Raw genomic sequence first — 21173 nt, 5'->3', positions numbered from 1 at the left:
CGAGAGAGCCTCTGCTTCAGGAAACCCTAGAGGGCTTGCGAGTCTGGAAAATGGATCTGGTGTCATCCATCAGGGCTTAGGCGTTGTCAACCGCCCAGATTGCCCCTCCAGTAAGGTTGGGACTCAATTCACTGACCTCGGAAAAGATGGAAGGCTGAGTCGCTCTTGATCTGGCTCGGATCAAACTCGGGTCGAGAGCAGAGTCTTGACCGCAGTACTGCAGTTTAACCATTGCGTCACAAGGCTCCTTAAATAATAGTAACTATAATGAATTGGAGCAGCGGCACCACAGAGATTTGGTTTCCGGATTTTATTCTTTGTAAGGAGACCTGGGGAAGGACAAAGTGCAAATGATCGTGACTTGGAGGACAAGGTTAGCTGGTGTTGATGATGATGTCTGTTGACGCCAGGCCTCTCGTGGTCAAGGATTCGGGAAAGACACAAGGAAAAGATCCTTTGAGACAGCCTGCTCCAGAGAATGAGAGAGAGGGCGCGTGCGCACTCCGAAAAGTCACTCTGACGGACGGTTTCTGATGCAAGAAGCTGATTACTGCCATCACCAGCTCCTGACAGATGGCTTCGCTGTCACGCTGTGTCGGAGGCAAGGAACGTCCCGATCCGTTTGCACGTTTAACATTCAAGGTTCCTGCTAAACTGCCGGCAGAATCATTCGCTCCCCCCTTACGAAGGGCTGGCGCAAGAACGGAAACATATTTGGGGGCGGGATGGGGGTGACTCACTGAGGGTGCAAAGAAGCTGCTTCTCCGCACGGCTGGATCTTTCACACATGCCGCACGCACGTGTGAACAACTCACGTCCTGTCCTAGTGCACGGAACGAGCTTAGCCCAGTATCGTGAATGTTTGTGTCCCCCACTTACTGAATAACCGATGAAACGCAACCCACGGTTTCGTCACGGCAAGGAAAGTTTCTGCAGATCGGCAGCCGGAAGGATAAAAGGAACGGCTCACCCCTTGACGGCGGACTCTTTCGCTAGCCTGGTTTTTAGGCCAGAGAGAAAAGCCAGGGGAAAAAAAGTAAAACACGGCTGCATCTCGACCGGGGAGGTTCCGTCAGGTCAAGAAGGAGCCGAGAGACCGCGCGAGGGGGGCTGGCCTGTCGGCGAGTCCCGTCACGCCACGAGTCGGTCCTCTTGGCTGCCGGCGCCGGACCGCTTCCGCGGCTGGACGTCACGATCCTGTCGGGAGAAAAAGGAGGGCGAAAGGTTTCATTAGGCTGGGGTGGAGGGTCACAGCCTCCAAGCTCTGCAGCTCCAGGGTACCCTCTGAGGCCAAGGTCGTGCCGGCTTCCCTCACGTCTGCTATTGCGATCGTACCAAACGCGGTTTTACAGGAGTAGAAGCAGAACCCCGGCCGGATCAGGCCAAAAAGGGTACGACATCGCCTATTTTTCGGTGCCTGTAGGCTGGGGTACGCCTCATTGCGTTGGTGGATGAACGAGACCCGTCCGACCCCATTTCTTGCATCGGGAACATGTCAAAGTCCCGCTGAATGTATACATTGCATTCCCTAATTGCAAGTTCGTCGCCAAGGGGTGGCTTCCGGGCAGGCTTGTCTGGCAAACTCAACTCCGCCTCAACACTGTTTTTTAAGCCCTCTTCCCCCGCACTCCAACACTGCCTCGCCAGCAGAACCTCTGCAGCCGGGCGTCCTTACCGAATCGGAGTCCTCTCCCGTCTGGCTGCTCAGAAAATCCGCATAGTCCTCCTTCTGGCTGCCCAAAACCTCCTCTTCGTACTCGGTCTGATAGTCGGATTCGTCTGAAAGAGAGAGGAAGGGGAAAGAAAGAGGATGTTCTCAAACATGGAGAATGTCGCCTGTGGGATACGTCTCTTTTCCCCAAGGAATTCTTATGAGCCTCCTAAGCAAAAAGGCCAACTCATTTTTTGGGAATAAAAAACAGGGTTTCTGGAAGTCTCTAAGAGATTTTTTAGCTGCTCTAGGAGCCTGTGGGGTTTTCCACCAAGTCCCCTCAAACCCAATCCAGCCTTTGCTGTCTGGGGATGTCCTGTTACGAAGGTTTTCTCTCTATTTCTGCTATCTGGAGGCTTGGTGCAATCCAGGTGGGTGCTAAGGGGGGGGGAATACATTTGCACTCCTGGTCTGCCGAAGTTGCTCCTCCTTGGAGGGTCTTGATGACCTCCAGAGGGCTCCCTTCGCCCAAAAGATTCCTCATCAAGCACGGGTGAACCTTTTTCTATTATCCGTTTAAGCCCGCACGAGGCATCTTGAACAGCAAAGAGTGCCAGGTGGCTCTGGTCAGCCAGCCAAGCTGCACGCTACCAAGAAAGGCAGGCGCTGGGTTCGCAGCAGGAAGGGGAAATGCCTGCATCAGAATGTCACAAAAAGGCCAGTAACCACCGTCCAGGCCCTCAAACGGAGACCCTCATGGCCGAGGTGTGCCTGAAGAGGGCTTTTGTGGCGCGAAAGCTTTCTCCCGGACTGCAACTCACCATCCACCACGAGGGGTTTGACTGGCTCTATCCGGGACACGATTTCGGCCAAGTCCGTGAAGGACGTGGTGGGGCAGGTGACCAGCTGGAAGAGAAAGAAATCACATTTTTTCGCCACAGCTGCCGAGTCCTCCTGTGCAGGTCGGCCCCTCGAGCCCAAGCAAAGCGGGCGGGGAGAGAAGGAGGCCAAGAGAGTGTGCGGCGAACCCAAATATTCAACCCCCGACTTTCGCTCACGAGATGGCCGGGGCCAAACCGCTCTCTTGGGAGGGCTGAGGGTTGTCCCGTTCCCTGGCCCTTCTCTAGATCCTTTCCCAGTGGGCAGCTATTTGATTTATATCTTTAATCGTTCAATTTGTACCCCCCCACTTCCATTAGAGCCCCTGGGCGGGTTACGACACATGGAATATGAAACAAAAAAAATTTTTTTTTGAAAAACAGGGAGGGGATGATGTGATTGGGGAGTCAAAAGATCCAGAGAATTCAGGGTTCTCTGCTCAGCCTTGGGAGCTAAAGGCACACTGATGGGGTGGTCTTTCTCCTCTCCTTTTAGCCCCCGCTCAGCTCCCTGGATACTCACGCACGAAGGCTTGGTTTTGTACAGCTCCTGACGGTCCTTCAGCATTTTCTCCAAGACGCCGCTTCTGCACCAGACGTTGAAGAGCGTCTTCCCGTGCTGATAACCCACCTCCTGGGGACGGAAGAAGGAACCATTGTCGGAGCCGAGCCGGATTCGCGCGCCCGAGTCGCGGGGCATGGAAGCAGAGCCCTTTGCCCACACATCCAGTGGTGGTGAAGCACCGAGGGGGGGGGGCACCACACACTGGCCTTCAAAATAAAACTGTTTTCAGACTCATTGCAGGCAAGCATGTCCCTATGATTTTTTTTTAAACCAGGGTCGGAGTTTTCTCAGTGGTGGCCCCAATCCTTCCGGAACAGGCTCCCTCTGGAGATCTGCCAGGCCCCTTCCTTGACAGTGTTTAAAAGGATGCCGAAGAGGGAGCTTGACAAGGAAGCGTTGAGAGACATCCTTTCCTGGATGCTGGAACGGGATCTGGTTTCACTTACCACCCCCGTTCGTGTTTGGGGGTGTTCGGTTTTCTACTTTTTAAACTTTTTAAAGGGCTGGTTTTGTTTTGTTCTTGGCCAGTTTGGGACTGGGGGTGGGATGGGGTTAAGGTTATAGTGACTGTTAACCACATAAAGTAAAGCATGTCCCTAAGTTGGGCGATAAGGCAGATGTATGAGATGGATAAATAAATAAATATGAAGAGCACAGGTCTTCCAGCTTTCCCTGCTGACAGAGAACGCTTGGACCCCGCTGCAAGAAGGAATCTAACACATACGAGGCAAGAGCGCTTCCCTCCGAGGGAACCCGACCCCATCGGTTGGCCACCCCGGCACCCCCCCTACGCACACAGATTTCGTCGAACTTCCCGAAGTCCAAGGTGCCGTAACGGTCGATGGGCGGCCGGATGTATTCGCAGTAATCGCTGCTCTTGACCATCTCCAACTGGCGGACGCAGCAGACGTAAGCCAGCCGGGTCTGGATCTCCGCCATGTTGAGCACCTGTGGGAGGGGCAAAGCATCACTGGACCCCCCAGGGCGGAGAATCAGGCGGGGTCACCCGGGGGGACCCCCCCAAAGACAGCCGACGGCGTCCGCTTCCCCCCTGAGCACCTGGGTGAGCGTTTGGGCGGCTGGGCTGAAAAACGCTCATGAAGCAGCTCGAATTGTTCTAATGAAAGGGAGTCCCCATAGAACGGAAACCTTGGTTAGCCGTAGCAGCTAAACTCGGCTTGAACTCAGCCCCATGGGGGGGAAAGCTGGGGGCAAAGGAAGGTGGATCTAGGTACGGCTTTACTTCCTATCCTGTACCATGTAAGCCGGCATGGAAAGCAGCCAGAGAAACAGGTTTTCTCCCCAAGTATTTATCCCTAGGTGTGTTTCTGCAGACGAGTGGTAGGCTGAAAGATCCCTTCTTAACATCTAGTCTCCTTGGTATCCCTGCTGATCACCCTAGGTGATTTTTTTTTTAAAGGAGCCCACGTTCCTTATGTCCACTACCTTGACTTTCTCCACCAGCGGGTTCCACCGCTTCCACAGCAGCCACCAGCCGGAGAGGGCGTCCCCGTAATTGGTGAGGTTGGTCTCGTCCCGGCTGCCCACGTCGATGGCGATGACCACTTTGGCACCCATGGATCGGGCCACGTCCGCTGTCGGGAGAGGAGAAAGGCACCGTCATCCCCGTCTTGCTTCTGCCCGCTGGCCCGAGGGCTCGGCTGGACGCGAGCCTTTTTGGCAGCGTCCTCGGCCGCACGGCTTCCAGACCCGAACAAACAAGAGGGTCCTTTTTGCTCTCTGAGAAATTCTCCCCTGCTCAGCAAAATTAGGGTAATTTATGGGCCTTCCCTGTTCCAGCCATTTACTTTGAAGGCCCGACACGAAAGCAAGCAAACATTCCTCTGGATAGAAAAAGCCTTTTTTCTTTTTGCATAGAAAGAGTCGGTGTGACTCAGTGTCCCTCGGGGAGGCGAGGGTGAGAAGACGAGAGGAACAGCCAGGGAGCCAGGCCTCGGTGAGGGATGTGCCATTTCAGTTTTCAGCGGGTGGTGGGAGACAGCAGGCTGAAGAGGGAGATTCTCTTCCGCCGCGTACCAGCCTTCTCCTCCTGCAGGCAATTGCAGCTTATATTTAAAAAAAAGAAAGACCCCACCATTTAAGAGCATTCGGCCCTCTGGCTTATTTGTCACCCCCCCCCCCAGCAATGGTGACAAAGTTAGAGGCAGGAAGGACCAAGCATTCGGAGCTCGGTCCGTCGGCCGCGAAGCTGATCTCAATAAATAAATCCCTCCGGAGCTCCTTGGAGAAAAGTGGAGCTGAAAAGTGAATTAACGCAGGCCTTTGCCGGGGACGCCTAAGACAACACCACCTAAACCGGTCTGTCCAAACTAATCCAGGCTCAGTGCATCAGTTGGCCCATTCAATGGCTCAAGGTCTTCCTGATTCAGTGTCGCTGTTAGGTGCGGTCAGGTTGCCTCCAACGTAGCCCCCCCCCAATGAAAGAATGAACTCCTAAAGGGCCTGTGATAAAATATCCCCACTCAGGTCTTGCAAAGGACAGACGTGCTTTCCTTGACCGAGTCGGTCCATCTTGTATTGGGTCTTCCTCTTCTCCTGCTGCCTCCCGCCCTTCCTGCCTTTCTTGTCTTCTTGTGATATAGCGTTCAGTGGGTCTGCTTAATTTAGACTAGCAATTGGCGTTAGAACGGGGTTAGTTCGTTCGGGGCTGGGGGTTGGTGGCCTCTAGAAGGTCTCGAGGGCAGGAAACTTGCTGGAATCTGCTCACTTCTGCTTGCCATGCAGCATCCAAGCACCCTGGGGCCGGATAAACAGCTTCCTAGTTCTGATGATGAGATGCTGCCCTTTAAAAAGGAGGAACGCTCCCTCGTCACCCCACAACCCAGCCCTTTAAAAGTGTATTCGTTCATCGGTGAAGACGGAGTGCCCGAGGAATCAATCAGACCCTCGAAGAGCGTGGCTTCTGTGTTATAGGTTAAAGCCCCGTCCCGCTCAGCGGGCTCCTCGCTAAAGGCCAACGCTGGAGAAAGCCGCAGCCGAGCCCACAACGGATCCGGAGGCGAAGGAGAAGCAGGAGCGCGGCGTGCGAGGAAACCCCTGCCACGATACCTGGGAGGTTGTTGATGTACCCGCCGTCCATCAGGAGGTGGCCGTCTTTCGGATCGCAGAGCGGGGGCAAGTAGCCCGAGAGAGACATACTGGCTCGGATGTAGCGCCAGAGGCAACCTACGGGGAGGGAAAAGCAAAGAAAGGCTCCGTCGCCGGCTCAAGGCGGACAAAAGTGGCCAAACTCCCCTCCCCCCCCCCGAGCCCGCTCTGTCGCCTCCAGATGGAGGAAGGAGGGACGTCAGCCTGGGGCGGAGTACAGAATTTCTGGGCTACGGCGGAAGGGGGCCCGGGTGCGGATCCTGACCCAGCCAAGACACCCCACAGGGTGACCCTGGACCGGGCATGCTTCTTCAACCTAGCTTTCTTCGCAGGGTTGTGGTGAGGTTGAAAATGAGACAGAACTTTATGCCTGCACTTGCACTTGGACCCTTGAGTAATGAGGAAATAATGTGACACACCCGTGTCACATTATCTGCATTATCTGCATTTATACTTTTACCAATGTGACCTACGTAGGAGCCTCGTGTCACAATGGTTAAACTGCAGTCCTGCAGCCAAACCTCTGCTAATGACCCGGGTTCAATTCCATGTAGCCGGCTCAAGGTTCACTCCTCCTTCCATCCTTCGGAGGCCGGTCGATCGAGGACCCAGCTCTCGGGGGGGCGCAGGGTCTTCTTTGCATAATTATGTTGCAAACCGCCCAGAGAGTGCTCCACACCCTATTGGGTGGTACACGAGCAGCCCACTTTGCTTTCTTTCTTTCTTTTTTTGCTTTATCTTCTCCTATCAGGACTAGCCACAGCGGGTGCCGGGCGAGTATTTTTTCAAGTTTGGGATGAGCGACGAGGAGTTTGACACCGAGATTCAAGAAGAGTCCTCTCTTCTCTACACCAGTGGTTCGCCAGAGGTTCTCGGACTACGACTTCCAGAAATCCTGGGCCGGCGCAGCGTGGGGTGAAGGCTTCTGGGAGATTTTCGTCCAGGAACCTCTGGAGGCCCTAAGTTAGGAACCGTCGCTCGAACCCCTGGAGGGGGAAAAAAAAATTCCACACTCCATTGGCAAGCAACTCTGTTCTCTCTTGGATTGGCTCAATTATTTCTATTCAGCGCTGCCGGACGAGGGAATTTATAACCATTAAAAGCAGAGTGTTTTTAATCAGCCGAAAGGCATTGGCTCCCTACGGAAAATGGCAAGGTCCAAGGCCGGCCCTCATCATTCATTCCTCCGAATTTCCATCTTCTCAAGAGTCACAAGCCAAGGAATAGGGGAGTGGGGTGGAAATAGAGAAGTCAGCGGTTCCCCCCTCGACCCACAAGCAAAAGGAGAAGATGGAAGCCTGGGAAGATTGGTGGAAGCCCTTGACACAGGCAGCCTTTTCGATGGGAAAACGACACAGTGCATCCCACCATAAATTTTAAGCTGGCCGCAACTTCAGCCTTCCAGAACGAGGAAGTTGAAGAGATCTAATTAGTTAATTACAAGGCCAGACTGGTTGAACATTTGGACTGCGCCGTTCAGAGATGAATTTGCTCCCTGCGTCCCTTTTTCCATCTGTTTTTCTAATGGAAAATCCCTTTTTATTTTCCTAACGGTGCATTAAAAAAAACTGCCTAAGGCAAGGCAAGGTGCTAAATCAACGGGGGCTCCTGGCACGGAGGGAGGGCAGTCCGGCGAGGAGGGAAAAATGGCTTGGGTTATAACCACCTAGAACGAAGCAGGGGGTCTTGGCTGCTGGCTGATGCTGGTTGGGGGAGACGTGGAAGGGAGGCGGGAGGGAGGCAGACGTGCGTGCGGCCTCCGTCTTCGCCCAGGATCGCCCTCCAAAGAGGCAGGCCAAAAACAAGCCACCTCACCAATGCCATGACCTCGGGCTGAAAAGGAATCAAAAGCCCGATGCTTTGGTTGGAGGGAAAGGGGAAGAAGATACAGTGGTGCCTCGCATAGCGAACGCTTCGCTATGCGATGAAACCGCATAACGATGGGTCCCGGGCCATCGCTGGAGCGTTCGCTCAGCGATGGCCCCTATGGGCTTTTTTCGCTATGCGATGATCGCGCGGACGCGATCAAAGCATAGCGAACAGCTAATCGGCGGTTCCAAAATGGCCGCCGCTAAAACAAAATGACGACCGCTGTTTTGCCTCGCTAACGAGGCATCCAAAATGGCCGCCGCAATGGAGAAAACTCGCAGAACGGTGAGTTTTAAGTCCATAGGAACGTATTAAATCAGTTTTAATACGTTCCTATGGACTTTTTTGTTTCAGTTAACGATGGATTCGCTGAGCGAGGGTTAATCCAGAACGGATTAACCTCGCTAAGCGAGGCACCACTGTATATCCATAAAGTGGGGGGTGGGGAGCCTACAGAGGGAAATGAGCTGTGACCACTAAGCAGAACCTCCCTGATCAAGGGCAGCGTATCTTTGTCAGCTCATTCTCTTTAGGAAAACTGGGGCCATTTCCCTCTATTCGTGTAAGAAAATCCAGGCTGTCGAGCTGCAAAGGCTGGCAACGGTGGGTATTGCTTTTAAATGAAGTTTTAAGCCTGATGTGGCTTCTTGGGAGGGCGTTCCCGCAACACACCTTGCCCAGGGACACACTTACCATCTGTATGGACCCTCATCTCCGAAGCGGTGATGTCTGTGGTGATGATGAAATACGGAATCCAGAGGTCCTGCCGTGCAGAAAGGGCTTTATTAAACTGCTAGCTCCTGAACGGAGTGCCGTGGAAAACAGAATTAGGAAAGGGTCGTGAAATCCTGAAGCAAGAGGTTGGGAGTTTGATTCCCCCAATGGGGCCTGCTTGACAGGGGTTGGACTGGATGATCTACAGGGTCCCTTCCAGCCCTGCGGTTCTAAGATGATAATGATCTTCAGCATATTTATTTGATAACCAGTGGAACTGAACCCTGTGCGTGTGCACAGAAATATTAATTCTATTCATCCTAACAAGAAGAGTTCAAAAGTGCCTGCTATTTGTGTTAACTCAGAATTGGCTGACTGCTTTTTTTAATGCCGAAGACCCAGAAGGTCGCTAAGTGAAGGACCTCTAGCTCGATCAATCTTAACTTTTAGTAAGTGCGTTTTGAGGTTTTTAAAGACTCTGAATAAATTTAAAAATTAATGGACTGGTGGAGAGACAGATGGGCAGACAGACCGATAAGATCATCCTTCCCATTTCACTATAGTCATCGATGAGTTTACTGATACCAGCTTATTTGTGTTAAGATGAACACCGTTTTTGAATGGGCGTTGCATTTATTTTACAAACATTTCCGCAACCATGAAAAAAAAAAACACGCAACAGCACAACAAAGCTGTAAGAAAGCGTCTGTGGGGTGCTAAAAGATGAGTTTAAAATGGATCCCTTAAGTGGGAGAAAGTGGCACAGAAATGTAAATGAATAAGCAAATGAAATTTAATTCTCTGATCAATATGGGTGGGAAAACACAGAATATGCGTGTTGACTGCTAAGAAACTCTTCAAGCAGGAACTGGTTTAAGGGAGCGGCGAACCAGGATACGTAAATGAAGGAACATCAGCTCAGCCGGATTATAAATGCCGAGGGACACACCCGTCACGCTGGGCAGAAAAGATTTAAATCCATCCATGCATGCTGAAATTAAGTCCCCTTTAATAATAACCACACCAAGATTTTACAGGATTGTGTCTTACAAATATAGAAGGGATCAAGCCGTCCGTAGATAGCCGGGCTCAAGAGGCAGGACCAGCGAAATAATCTGTAGCAGGAAGAGCTGAGGGGGGGGCAGGAAGGGTACTACCCACAAGGATCACAGTCTTTCAATCTGAATTTCAAAACTCTGCGCTGAATTGCAGGATGGCTGGGAACTGCATTTGAGCTGAAGGTTGATGGCCTCTGTCCAAACACCGGCAACCTGGTGCCTCTGGATGTGTGGGGACGACCTTGTCCACCAGGAGCGCAGGCTGATAGGAGCTCAGCTCTTGCAAAATCAAGCCTGTGGTTCCTTTTAAGGAGTCACTCCATCTCTTGTTATTGAGTCCTCCTCTTCCCCTACTGCCTTCTGCCTTCCCCAGCAAAATGGCCTTTTCCTTCTCCCTTCTAAGGATGTGCCCAAGATAGGACAGCCTCGGTGGTGGTGGAGAGCTCAATTAACAAAAATGCTATTAAGAGACCCCCGGAGAGGGGTTAGGCTGGGCCTCCTTGCTGACTATATTAGGGTGTCATCCACGGGGAGTTCTGGCCAGCCCTGACTCTCTGGCATTAAAAACAGCCGATAATTAAGATTCTTACCTCGATCTGTTTGTCTTTGAAGATGTCAGAGACGCTGCTGTTGAAGGAGGCTCCAGAGAACATGGAGGTGATGGGGTAGGTCAAGTCGAGGAAAGTTTTGAACACCGAATTCATGTTCTGGAGGGAAGGGGGGGGGGAGAAAGAAAGCCAGACTTTTTCTATTGTTAAAAAAAATAAATTAAATAAAATGGAAGATAGAGACTAAAACCTTCATTTTCACTGATCTAACCTAAAAGCAGGAGGGCTTTAAAAGTTTAGTATCCGAGGAAATCTTTGCTGATTCACCTGCCAAGGTGAATCAGTTGAATCAATGATTGATTGATTGATTGATTGATTGATTGATTGAACCAACCAACCAACCAACCAACCAACCAACCAACCAACCAACCAACCAACCAACCAACCAACCAACCAACCAACCAACCAACCAACCAACCAACCAACCAACCAACCAATCAATCACACGGCCAACTTTTTTAGGGCACCGGCCTATTTTAACCCGGCGTAAGCCTGTTGGGTGTCGCTTGTTTTTTTGCATGAACGTAGCACAATCTGGAATCCGTTCCACATGCCCTTTTGAGTTATGCACAGCCAGCGGGCAAATGGATGACACGGGAGAAGCATGTTCACTATTTCCAACAGAAAATGCTCTGATGAACTTCCAGCAGAAGCTAAGCCCACCTTGGAAGAATGCTTCCCAACCTTGACTCCCAGAGTTCAGGAGACGTAACAATGGACTCAAATCCCAGGAAGCCAGATTTAGGCTGAAGATCAGGAAAAATATCTTAACTGTAAGAGCAGTACGACAAGGGAACCGATGACCTCAACAGGCGGTGAGCGCTTCGTTAGACGACCCTCTGTCAGATCTGTTTCGATTTGGATTCCTGCCTTGAGCAGGGGGTTGAATTTGATGGTTTTGTAGGCTCCTTCCAATTCAATTATACTATGATTCTATGGAGAAAAAGCAACCACAGATATGGTTTCAGAGGGAAGCTTTCTGAAACGAAACAAGCTCCTTCTTCAGACAGTGGCCTCTTCTCCTCTGAACCATTCCTGCTTCGTTCCTAAGAAGCCTTTCTTAGCAGGGGATTGTTGGCTTTATTACACAGCCTCCCCATTTGCTTAGGCGGAGGCAAACACTGATTTGGCCCTCGGGCCAGCCCCTTATCACCTCTCAGGAGACCTGGCGTTAAGTCAGTCCCGGGGGTAAACATTAAAAGAGGGCAAAGCAAATGTGGGGGGGACACGCTCAGAGCTTCTGTCCTACAGATTTAGTGGGCTTGGGGACCGGCTTATCCAGCCTGCCCTATTTTGTTTTCTGACCCTGACTATGTGAGATTTGAGGATGAACCTAAGAGACAGATGTGGCCTGGAAAAGAGATTTATATATAAAAAAAGGCCTTCCGTTTGTTCTGCAGTAATTCCATCGACCTGGTTTCTCTCCCTCCCTGGCGGAGGGTGAGGGATGGTGTGGTAGGGGCCGGCGCTTTCTAAAAATACCTAAAAGCCTTTTTCACCCGCAGTCATTCCTCATCTTGTTTCAGCACGATGGGGGCGACAGGTGGGAGCTATTTCGCGAGGCAGGCCAAGGCACAAAGAGGCGACGGGCAGTAACCGGGCCATTCGCTGGCTGGAGGCATCCCTTCCGGAGCCAGCCCCACCCGGCGGCTGCAGTAGGTGCGCTACGAGCCGAGAAGGAGCCAATGTCCTGCACCCGAAATAAACCCCGGGAACTCTCTGCCCTCGGCTTCTGCTCCAGGCACGTAGCTTGCCTCAGAGGGCACAGGTCGGAAAAGCTTCCACTGTGACATGGGGAGCGCGCCGGGGCCGGTTGGCACACGGTGTGTGGCTCCATGTCTCCTAGACTCATAGGACCGTTGAGTTGGGGCCCCTACGGCCACCGAGCCAACCCTCTCCTCCAGGCAAGGGATCCAAGTTCATGCAGATCGGACCAGAGGGGGGTTCCCATGTTCTCTTGAAGGCCTCCAGTGCTGGAGCGTTCACCACCTCTCCCCGAAATGACAGGTTCCACTGTCGTACTGCTCTAACAATTAGGAAGTTTCCCCCCGATCTTCAGCTGAAATCCGGCTTCCTGTCGCATGAGCCCATGATGACGTATCCTGCACTCCGGGTTGATCAAGAACAGATCCTGCCCCTCTTCCGGAGGGCTCCCTTTCAGGTCTTTGAGAAGGGCTCCCCTCTCTCCCCTCCATCTTCTCAAGGCTAAACATGGCCAGTTTGTTCACGCTTTCCTTGAAGGGCTTAATTTCCAGTCCCCTTGGTATCCAGCCATCCTTGTTTCTCCCTCTGCCAGCCTTGTGCCATATCTATCTTCCCCAGAGTCTACCCGTGTGTACTTATTTCTTTGTTAGTTAATTGGGCATGCTGACGTTTGCCCTCCACCCAGTGAACTCGAGCTAACATGGCTGTCCCCCACCCCATAGCCCTGCAATCTCCTACTCCCCCGAAGAAGGGAAGAGGAAACCACTTCTGAGTATTTTCTACCTGGAAAACCCCGGAAAAGAGTCAACATCAGTCAGAACGGACTTGATGGCACACAATTATTATCATGATGGCATTACGTAGAACAACCGCCATTATTTATCAGCCAGGTCAGGCTAGGAGAGAAAAACACGCCCAATGAGTGTAATAGATAAATGGGGATTGTTCTGTAAAGGTGATGCCCTGCAGGAGAGGCTTGATGGGACAATTTGGCTTACAAATCCTGATTTATTTGCTACTGATCCATTGTTCTAAACGGAACAAATGCAGGAACACAGACAGGAAGTAAATATAAAAGGAGGTAACCCAAGATTGGAATCGTTGCGACGACAGCGCCCAGCCAGAAGAAACAAACTAGACATCGGCTTTATGAATTTGAAGGCCATAAGACCGCTGTCCCTCCAAACCAGTGTTGCCGCCGGAATGGAAGAGAAGTGGGATTGGTCTATTCCGAGCGAAGGCGGAAGACGTTGGCCCTCGCTCGACATCGGCTTTGCCAAATAGTCAAAAGCGGCTGCATGGATTACATGGTCTCGCGATACTGGTTCCTCGGGCGAGGCATGGCCCCCAGGTTTAGCAAAACCACTTAAAGCCAGTGAGAACTAGCTTTTAAAAAAACTATACAATATTTGTACAAAACAAAAGGACAAAGCGAATTTGCGAGGCGCGACGGCTGGGGCGGCACTACAACTTCTAGGACAGGAAGAGGAGGACTTGAACATGACTCTGATGGTTGCTCCCCTCGGAGGGAGGAGAGATTCGTGGTGGCTGTGATGATGGGTTATGTAGTCCAACAACGGCACCGAATCACGGAAGGCTGCGAGTTCAGGGACCCGGCCTGGTTCGGCCCGTAAAGATTTGGGGGGCTGAGGCAAACCGGGCAAAAGGCTGGGAGGAACGGCAATTTCCCGTCTCTGAAGCCCCTTTTTCTCAATTAAGGCCAGCCTGACGGCCGCTCTCAAAAAAATCCCCAAGAAACCAATTCCCGCACACTCCATAAATCAAAAGGGGAAATGCTTCTATAAGTGGCAGAAAGACATATTGCACTCGAGACTCGCGGAGGCCATATGCTGAGATGTCAGTTTCGGGGCTCAGAAAGTCTCCCAGTTTGGAGCCACCAACGAGGCGGGGCTCGAGTTGCGGGATTCGCCGTCAAGCTGGAGGTAAATCGCACCCGTGACTCTGTTCCCAAGACTCAGGCTTGGCTTACAATTCAGAAACTCACCTACCCCTCCCTTTTTTTCTGGGGGGGAAAATGCTTATTTTCAAATAGGGACTCCGACTGGGGGCTTGGCGCCAAAGACTCGCACTCGGGACTTGGACTCAAAGACTGCGGAATGCAAATTTCTCGTTCGAGTTTCCGAACGGCCGTTTCGGGAATGGAGATTTCGCGTAACCCATCCCCCGTCCTCTCAACGAAGTAGGGTGTCCCCCCCCCAAATAGGATGATTCCTGCCACCAAGGAGGTTTTAAAAGAAAGAAAAGTCAGAGAGAGGAGAAAAGTTACCTCGGCCAATCACTTCCACTCACGCTATGGCAGCATGTGGAACGAGAGAAGGAGAGAAAAAAAAGTTAGAAGAGAGAAAAGCTTCGGAGAGAAAGCGGGGCAGAAAAAGACCGAGCCTTTCTTTCCATGCCCTGGTGGGGCAAACACAGTCCTTCAAAAGACATGGGCTCCCCTGGGCTTTTGATCCAGGGTGGATTATTTAAAAAAACAACATGATTTTTGTAAAATAAAATTCACTTAAATCCCAATTCAAATTTAAAAAATCGGATTGTTTAGCAATTTAAATGTCGTTTTTAAAAAAATCAACCGTATTTGCTCGCAGGAATGGGACGCCGGTCGGATGGCAAGTCCCTCCTTACCATTGCCCACTGCCGGGCCTTGATCCTCATCTGGGTGTAGCTCCGCTCCTCCGCGTAGAGCGCGCCCATGAAGGAGCCGATGGAGGTGCCGCCGATCATGTCCACCGGGATGCCCACTTCGTTGAGGGCCCGGATGATGCCCACCTGGGAGCAGCCGCTGGGAGAGAAGGTGAAAAGGAAGGATAAGTCAGCGTAAGGTTAAGGTGGGCAGGAAGCTAAAAAAGGCAGCCCTCGGATAAAACTCAAGGCCTTCCCCCCCGAACTGGGTGGGAGGCAACTCCGCTGAGGTCAAATCTCTGCATTTAAAAGGGGGGAAAAGTTGTGAGATTTAGTTTTAAGTCAGAGGTGGGTAACACAGAGGTAAATATTATTACCGTTCATTTGCAGAATAAAGTCTGTGTGAATTTCGTTGCACGTGTATGCTGTGTACAGACTTACAATGTTAATAAATTAATTTGATTTAAAGCTTTCGGCCTCCACCATCTCCAACGAAACCCTGGACCCACCTGCCTCCCGTACCCCCCCCCTCAAGTTCACGAGCAGTCCTATCGATCGCAGAGAGACCAGGGCCGGTTCTATCCTTAGGGAGAGTGAAAGGAGTAGCTAACGGGACAAGGGTGGGTGGGTAGATCGACTTAAAACAGGGCCAGACTCCCTCCTGTCTTCATGAACCCTCAAAACTCTTCCCGTCTGTTGGAGAACAGGTCTGCGGTGGACCCCAGTATACTCAGCTGCTTACATCCACATCAAATCTCAATTTCCCTTCTTGTTTTAATGACAGGAACTGTTCCATTGCTTGCTTCTCCACCCTACAGGCCAGGGATTCCCAACCTTGGGTCCCCAGATGTTGCCCTCTGAGAACATCTGGTCGGGAACCACGCTATATGCAGAAGCAACAAACTGTCTACATTTTGCACCCAACAAACCAACAAAAAGACCTCGAGTCGGGCCCAAAAGTTTCTAATTTTTCCACTGAAAGAAAACCCAAAACTTTTATTCGGCGGAAAGAAACAGAGGGGAGCGGGGGGGGTTCGGAAGATTCCCGCTTCCGAATTTTTTCACTCCGCCCCCCCTTCTAGGCCTTTGCATCCTGATCTGTCAATCCTGTCACCTTCTGGAAGCGGATCCTTTGCCTCGGGTGGCAAAATACCCCGGGGTCAGCACAATGAGAAACATCTCGCCTCTGAAGCCTGACCGACTGAGATATATCTGGTTTTGCATCTCCTCTCTAATCACTGGGCGGACAAAAGGGTTGCAAGAGTATGTGCTTGGAAGGAGACCAAAGTCCTCTCTTTTTTTCCCCCCTCCCCGGATAAGCTGCAGCTCCATCAACGTGAAACGTTGTAATTTGAGCACAGGGTCTGCTGGAGCCCGTGTATTTTTATGCCAGGACGGGCGGTGTTGTCTCTAGGAACGAGTGAGGGCTGTTGCTGTTCTCTTGTCTGTTACGAGAAATTGCAAAAGGATAATTATCGTGAAGGGTCCCCCGCTTTGTCGGGGTGTGTGTGTGTGCAAAAGAAAGAAAGAAAAACTCACTACCTAATTGCTACTTCGGAAGCCTGGCGAAGAACACAATGCAGAGTTTGTGTGTGTGCGTGTGTGTGTGCGCATGCAGCTGCTCCTTCCTGGTCTACGTGCCTCTGGCTGCGATTCGGCACAAGAAAAGGAAGGGTATACAGAAAGGACGCCAGCGGTTTGCTGCTAATGCGAAGTCGCTGTCGGAGATGGGGTGACGTCCCCTTTTTAGGCAGATTGAAAGTAGAGAGTTCACTCTGGGGGTGGGGAGCAGCTTTGAAATATATGTATATATTTCAAACCCTCTGCCCTTTCAATGCCAGGAAAGCCAGAGAGAAACAGAGAGGAGAGATGAGAGATGCAGAATCCCCAATGTATTCTTTTTATTTTCTCAGGCATGCATGTTGTGACTGACGACATGCTGGCGGCCTGAATTTGGCACCTGAGGGACATCCACTTCGATCCAATTTTAAGAACCAAGCTCCTAGTCCTCTTGTTCACCACCTGCCTTCCCTTTTTCTTCTATTTGTGTGCCTCTTTTCTCCCAGAACTGGGACCCGCGGCCGCTGACTGGATCATTTAAAAAGGGCAGAATTAAGATACGGTGGGTTAAAAATATTAAAAACAGAACTAAGCGATGAATTATACGATTAAAACACAATTAAAATTAAGGCACTTTAAAGTCTCTTAGTTAAAATATCCGTGATCGTTTTGCCTACAAAAGGAGGAAGAACGAGCACATGGATTAGGACTATGTGGTTACAAAGCTGTCAACGGCAGAAAGTAAGTGCTGTCAAATCAATTCTGACATATTGAGACCCTTTTCTAGGTTATCCAGATAGAGAAGACTCAGAGGTGTATTACCCTTCCCTTCCTCTAGGGGCAACCTTGGGACAGTGCAGCTGGCCCAAGGCTACCCAGGCTGGCTCTTCTCCCAGGAGACACAGAGGGGATTCGATCTCGCAACCTTCGGCTCTGTAGCCAGATATTTAACTCAGCAAGCTATCCAGCCAGCTGTTAACGCTAAAGGCCTGCCTAAACAAGAATATTTTTGCCTGTTGAAAACAAGGACAATAGGTACAGGCAAGCCTAGCCTCTTTCATCAAGGGGAGGCAGAGCCGGGGAGCAGCTACAGAGAAGGCCATGTCTCTTTCCCTTTCGTCTATCTCAAAGTTTAGATGGTAGAGTTTTTCTGGCTGGGGAGTGTCCTCTGCAATGGCGCACGCAAGGCTGAAGCTCTAGACTTCAAGATGCAGTTAACTCCGGTTCCCATCAGCCTCTGCCAGCAAGACCAGCGGTGAGGACTGATAGGTACTGCAGACCAATGACAGCCAGAAAGTCACATGGTGATCCATCCACCCTGGTAAACCAAGCCTTTAATACTTCAAATAAGCAAAGTACTTAAAAACTTTTATAATACAAAAAATATTTTTTTTAAAAATGTTTTTAATAAAGATTTTTTTTAAAAAAAATATATTTTTTTAAAAAATAAAGAAGACAAAGGCTCTGGGTCCTTTTTAAAGGAGGAAGGCGGGGTAAATTTTTTAAAAAATAAATTAAATAAATAAAACAGGCCCGTGAGCCACTGAGGTGGTGCAGCAGGTGCGCATGAGATGCCCGCCACCCACGACAGCCGTCGACGTCCTAAAGATAAGCCAAGATGCAAAGGATTAAAGCGGTGTTGTAAAAAAAAAGAAAGAAAGGAAAAGGTGAGGAAATATTGTTAGCAAGGTGTGGGAGGAAGGTCTCTCTGAATGACAAGACAATCGCTACCTCGGCCGGGTTCGGAATTCTAAATTTCTCCCGGGCTGGTTTCGGGGGCCACCCCCTCAATGACAACTCCACCGGCAGCGTTCCCCTCTTCCTCTCCCTTGTCAACCTCAACCAAAATAGAGAGGAAAGCAGGAAATTTAGACTGTTAACAAAGGAAGGAGAAGCATACAAGTCCTCTGGAACAACGTGTGGGTGTGTGGGCGATTTCTTCCCCCTTTCCCCCTCCTGCATGGCGCTTCTCTCAAACCCCAGAACAATCGCGGAGGGGCTGGCAGCCGAGCGTCAGGGAACTAATTACCCCCGCGAAACGCACCGGAGACGAGAAAATTCCAAGGTTCGTTTTCAATTAACGCCGTGCGCATCAGCCCAGCCTCTCCGCCCACCCGGTGGGTGCAGCAACCTCTGAGGACAAAAAATAAGGGCGGTCTTTTCGAGAGAGACTCAAAGAGTTCTTCAATGATCCCGGCAAGGTTTGCCAAGCGCACCTCGTGAGATTGGGAACCACCCCTGCACCGGGGAGCGGCTGAAAGGCGAAGAAACGGAAAGGATGGGGAAGAAAAAGGTCGCGTGCCGCTCTGGAATTTCTGGAGCCGGGAATCGAACCTTGCACCCGTCTCCAAAAGGAAGCTTTTTCTAGAATAAAGAGGGAGTCTCGTCACTCGTGGCTCCCCCCTGCAAAGGCTGTTTTCTGTGGCTTCCAGAACCTACGTGAGAAAATTACATCTCCCCCCCCCTCCAGGGAGCATGACTCGTTTTCCTGGATAACTTGGTTTTATTGGATTCTTCCTCCCCAGGCTGGATGTGGGTTGCCACCCCACTCATTTCGGATTTCAGATAGAGAGACCGGAAGGCCTGCAAAGGTCACGGGACCTTTGAAACGGGGGGCCTCGCTCAGCTTTTCTTGCTCTGGGCCCATCACGAGCGAAGATAGGAGAGCCCTTTTCAAAGAATTGAAAGGTGGAGGGGGCAGGATCTGTTCCCGAGCATCCAGGAGTGCAGGACGCATCAGAATGAGCTAGGAAGTCAGATTTCAGCTGAATATCGGGAAGGAAAACTTTCTCAACTGTTAGAGCAGTACGACAACGGAATCAGCGACCTCGGGAGGTGGCGGGCGCTCCAGCGATGGGGACCTTCAAGAGATCACTGGAGCAACCCTCTGTGAGATCTGTAGCGAGCAGAGGGTTGGACTCGACGGCCTTAAAGACCCCTTCGAACGCCATTATTCTATGAGGATTCTCTGGGGAAGATAATAATTCGGGGCAAGATGGAAGGCAGGAGGGAAAGAGGAAGACTCAATACAAGATGGGCTGACTTCCTAAAGGACGCCACAGGCTTGAGTTTGCAAGAGCTGAGCCGGGCAGTGGAAGGCAGGAGATTTTGGAAATCACTTATTCATAGGAAGCAAATTCATAGTACAGTACATAACCATTACAGCCTCACTCTTATTTTATACCAATCAAAGACCCTCCATTTGCGCAGAGATGCACCAGAGGTGGATACTGAGCGACAGGTAACAGGAAAAGGTGAGTTTAAGGAGGTCGCAGGAAATCCAACCCACAACAGTGGCTGGCACACAGCTTGGAAATAATGTGTTATAACTAACAATCCAACATGCCATTAAGTGACTTTTAGGGGTCCTGATGAAATGACAGCTCTCCCTTTTCAATCAACAACTGATAACCTCATTTCTTCTTTTTTAAAAAACATCTTGTGAGTCATGCTCACTTCTTCTCTTACTTTTTAGAGGTTACAAATGCTTTCTCACAGCGGTCTGTAGGATTTTCTCCCCCCCCCTTTCAAATTATAGTTCCTTTTTCTTTCTTCTTTTTGACCTCTGAAATGGATTTCCTTTTTTTTTTTAAAGGGACTTAGAAGGAATGAAAAAATAAACTAAGCAAAAGAAGAAGTGATGTAACAAGATACGGAAGATCATCCCTGGGACGCCAATCAGTTATTTTGAGACAGAGAGAGAGGTTATGGGATGGACTCCTTTAAAAAACAAAAACAGGAAACATCCACGTTCTGTGTAGGTCTGTGTTCAGGTTGTCTGAACGTACATCTCATTCTTGAGAGACATCACGTGGAAGATTCCATGGGAATCCGGCGCAAGGGTGATCTCAAAGCCCGCGGGCAGCCTTACCGCGCGCCTCCTCCTCCCAGCACTAAAGCGATCGCGTTCCCCGTCAAGACGCGGGCCAGCCGGGAGAAGTCCGAGTGTCTGTCCGGAGGCTTCTGAAACACACGCTCGTACAGTTCTTTCTGCAGAGGGAGAGCGAGAGAAAGAGAGAGGTGGTCAAGGCTCCTGGAGGCCAAGTGTGCCAAACAACAACAACAACACATACTGTACACATAAAGGGAGGGCATAGTGTGTATACCGTGGAGAACAGCCAGGAAAAGCGTGCACGCTGGCGTTTATCTATAAAGACATTACGCATGGGTTCACTCTGTGTGGCCCTGTTATACTGTGCTATTGAGATCTTGATTTGCACATGGAAGGTCCCGGGTTCGAATCCGTACAGCTGCACTCGGGGAAACAATGCCGGCAGAACGGAACGGGAATGATCCAGGAAACGAATAAGGATCCTTGGCCGCCCACCCGTCGCAGAGTCGCTTACCAATTTGGGCAGGCTCCGTCGGGAGAAGACGCGGCGTGGGCAACGGAGGTGGAGGTGAGCCGAGCACCAGCTCCGCATGTTCAGCCACTCCACGGTCCGGGAAGGAAGGGGCCCGTCCTCCCGGTGGAGCAGGATCAGTTGCTTCTGGGCTCGGACGGCCGTGTTCTCCAGCATCCGCTCCAACTGGAATGAAAAAGAAAGAGATCTGTCTTGGGGAGTGTATAGCTATCCCCGCCTTGGGACTCCGAGAACCGGTTTCCCCTGGGGATGCTCCCGGCCTTAGCCCACGAGCCTCGCGGCCAGCTCTGCCTGATACTCCCTGCCTGCATCGGAACTGGTAGTGAGCTTTGTGGCTCAACTGCATTACTGCAGTCAAGCCTCTGCTCACGATTTGAGACTCAGGACTCGAACTCGGGACCAAAGGCCGGGGACTTGGGACTCAGACCCAGCGACACGTCTGCAGTCCTGC

At 51.0% G+C, this 21173-nt stretch overlaps 1 protein-coding gene across 5 annotated transcripts in view; it reads right to left on the bottom strand.

The window, feature by feature from the left end:
- Positions 1-295: 295 nt before the first annotated feature.
- PNPLA7 (patatin like domain 7, lysophospholipase) overlaps positions 296-21173 on the bottom strand; it is a 66967-nt gene continuing 46089 nt past the window's right edge. For 2 of the 5 annotated variants that reach the window (XM_072984657.2, XM_072984658.2), the window contains exons 24-35: positions 20705-20887; positions 20230-20348; positions 14802-14958; positions 10434-10550; positions 8765-8834; positions 6164-6280; positions 4541-4689; positions 3890-4042; positions 3053-3163; positions 2473-2557; positions 1676-1779; positions 296-1197 (exon numbers count right to left, since the gene is read on the bottom strand). In XM_072984657.2, the coding sequence (XP_072840758.2) occupies positions 1132-1197; positions 1676-1779; positions 2473-2557; positions 3053-3163; positions 3890-4042; positions 4541-4689; positions 6164-6280; positions 8765-8834; positions 10434-10550; positions 14802-14958; positions 20230-20348; positions 20705-20887 (1431 nt within the window). In that variant the 3' untranslated portion in view covers positions 296-1131. Of the gene's footprint in view, positions 1198-1675; positions 1780-2472; positions 2558-3052; positions 3164-3889; positions 4043-4540; positions 4690-6163; positions 6281-6922; positions 7189-8764; positions 8852-10433; positions 10551-14801; positions 14959-20229; positions 20349-20704; positions 20888-21173 lie in introns of those variants that run through there. The other 3 variants (XM_078382819.1, XM_078382820.1, XM_072984659.2) reach the window with 3 other exon arrangements.

The sequence above is a fragment of the Pogona vitticeps genome, chromosome ZW-PAR, assembly GCF_051106095.1.
Source record: "Pogona vitticeps strain Pit_001003342236 chromosome ZW-PAR, PviZW2.1, whole genome shotgun sequence".
NCBI classification, from domain to species: Eukaryota; Metazoa; Chordata; class Lepidosauria; order Squamata; family Agamidae; genus Pogona; species Pogona vitticeps.
This window is presented reverse-complemented; position numbering and strand designations above follow the sequence as displayed.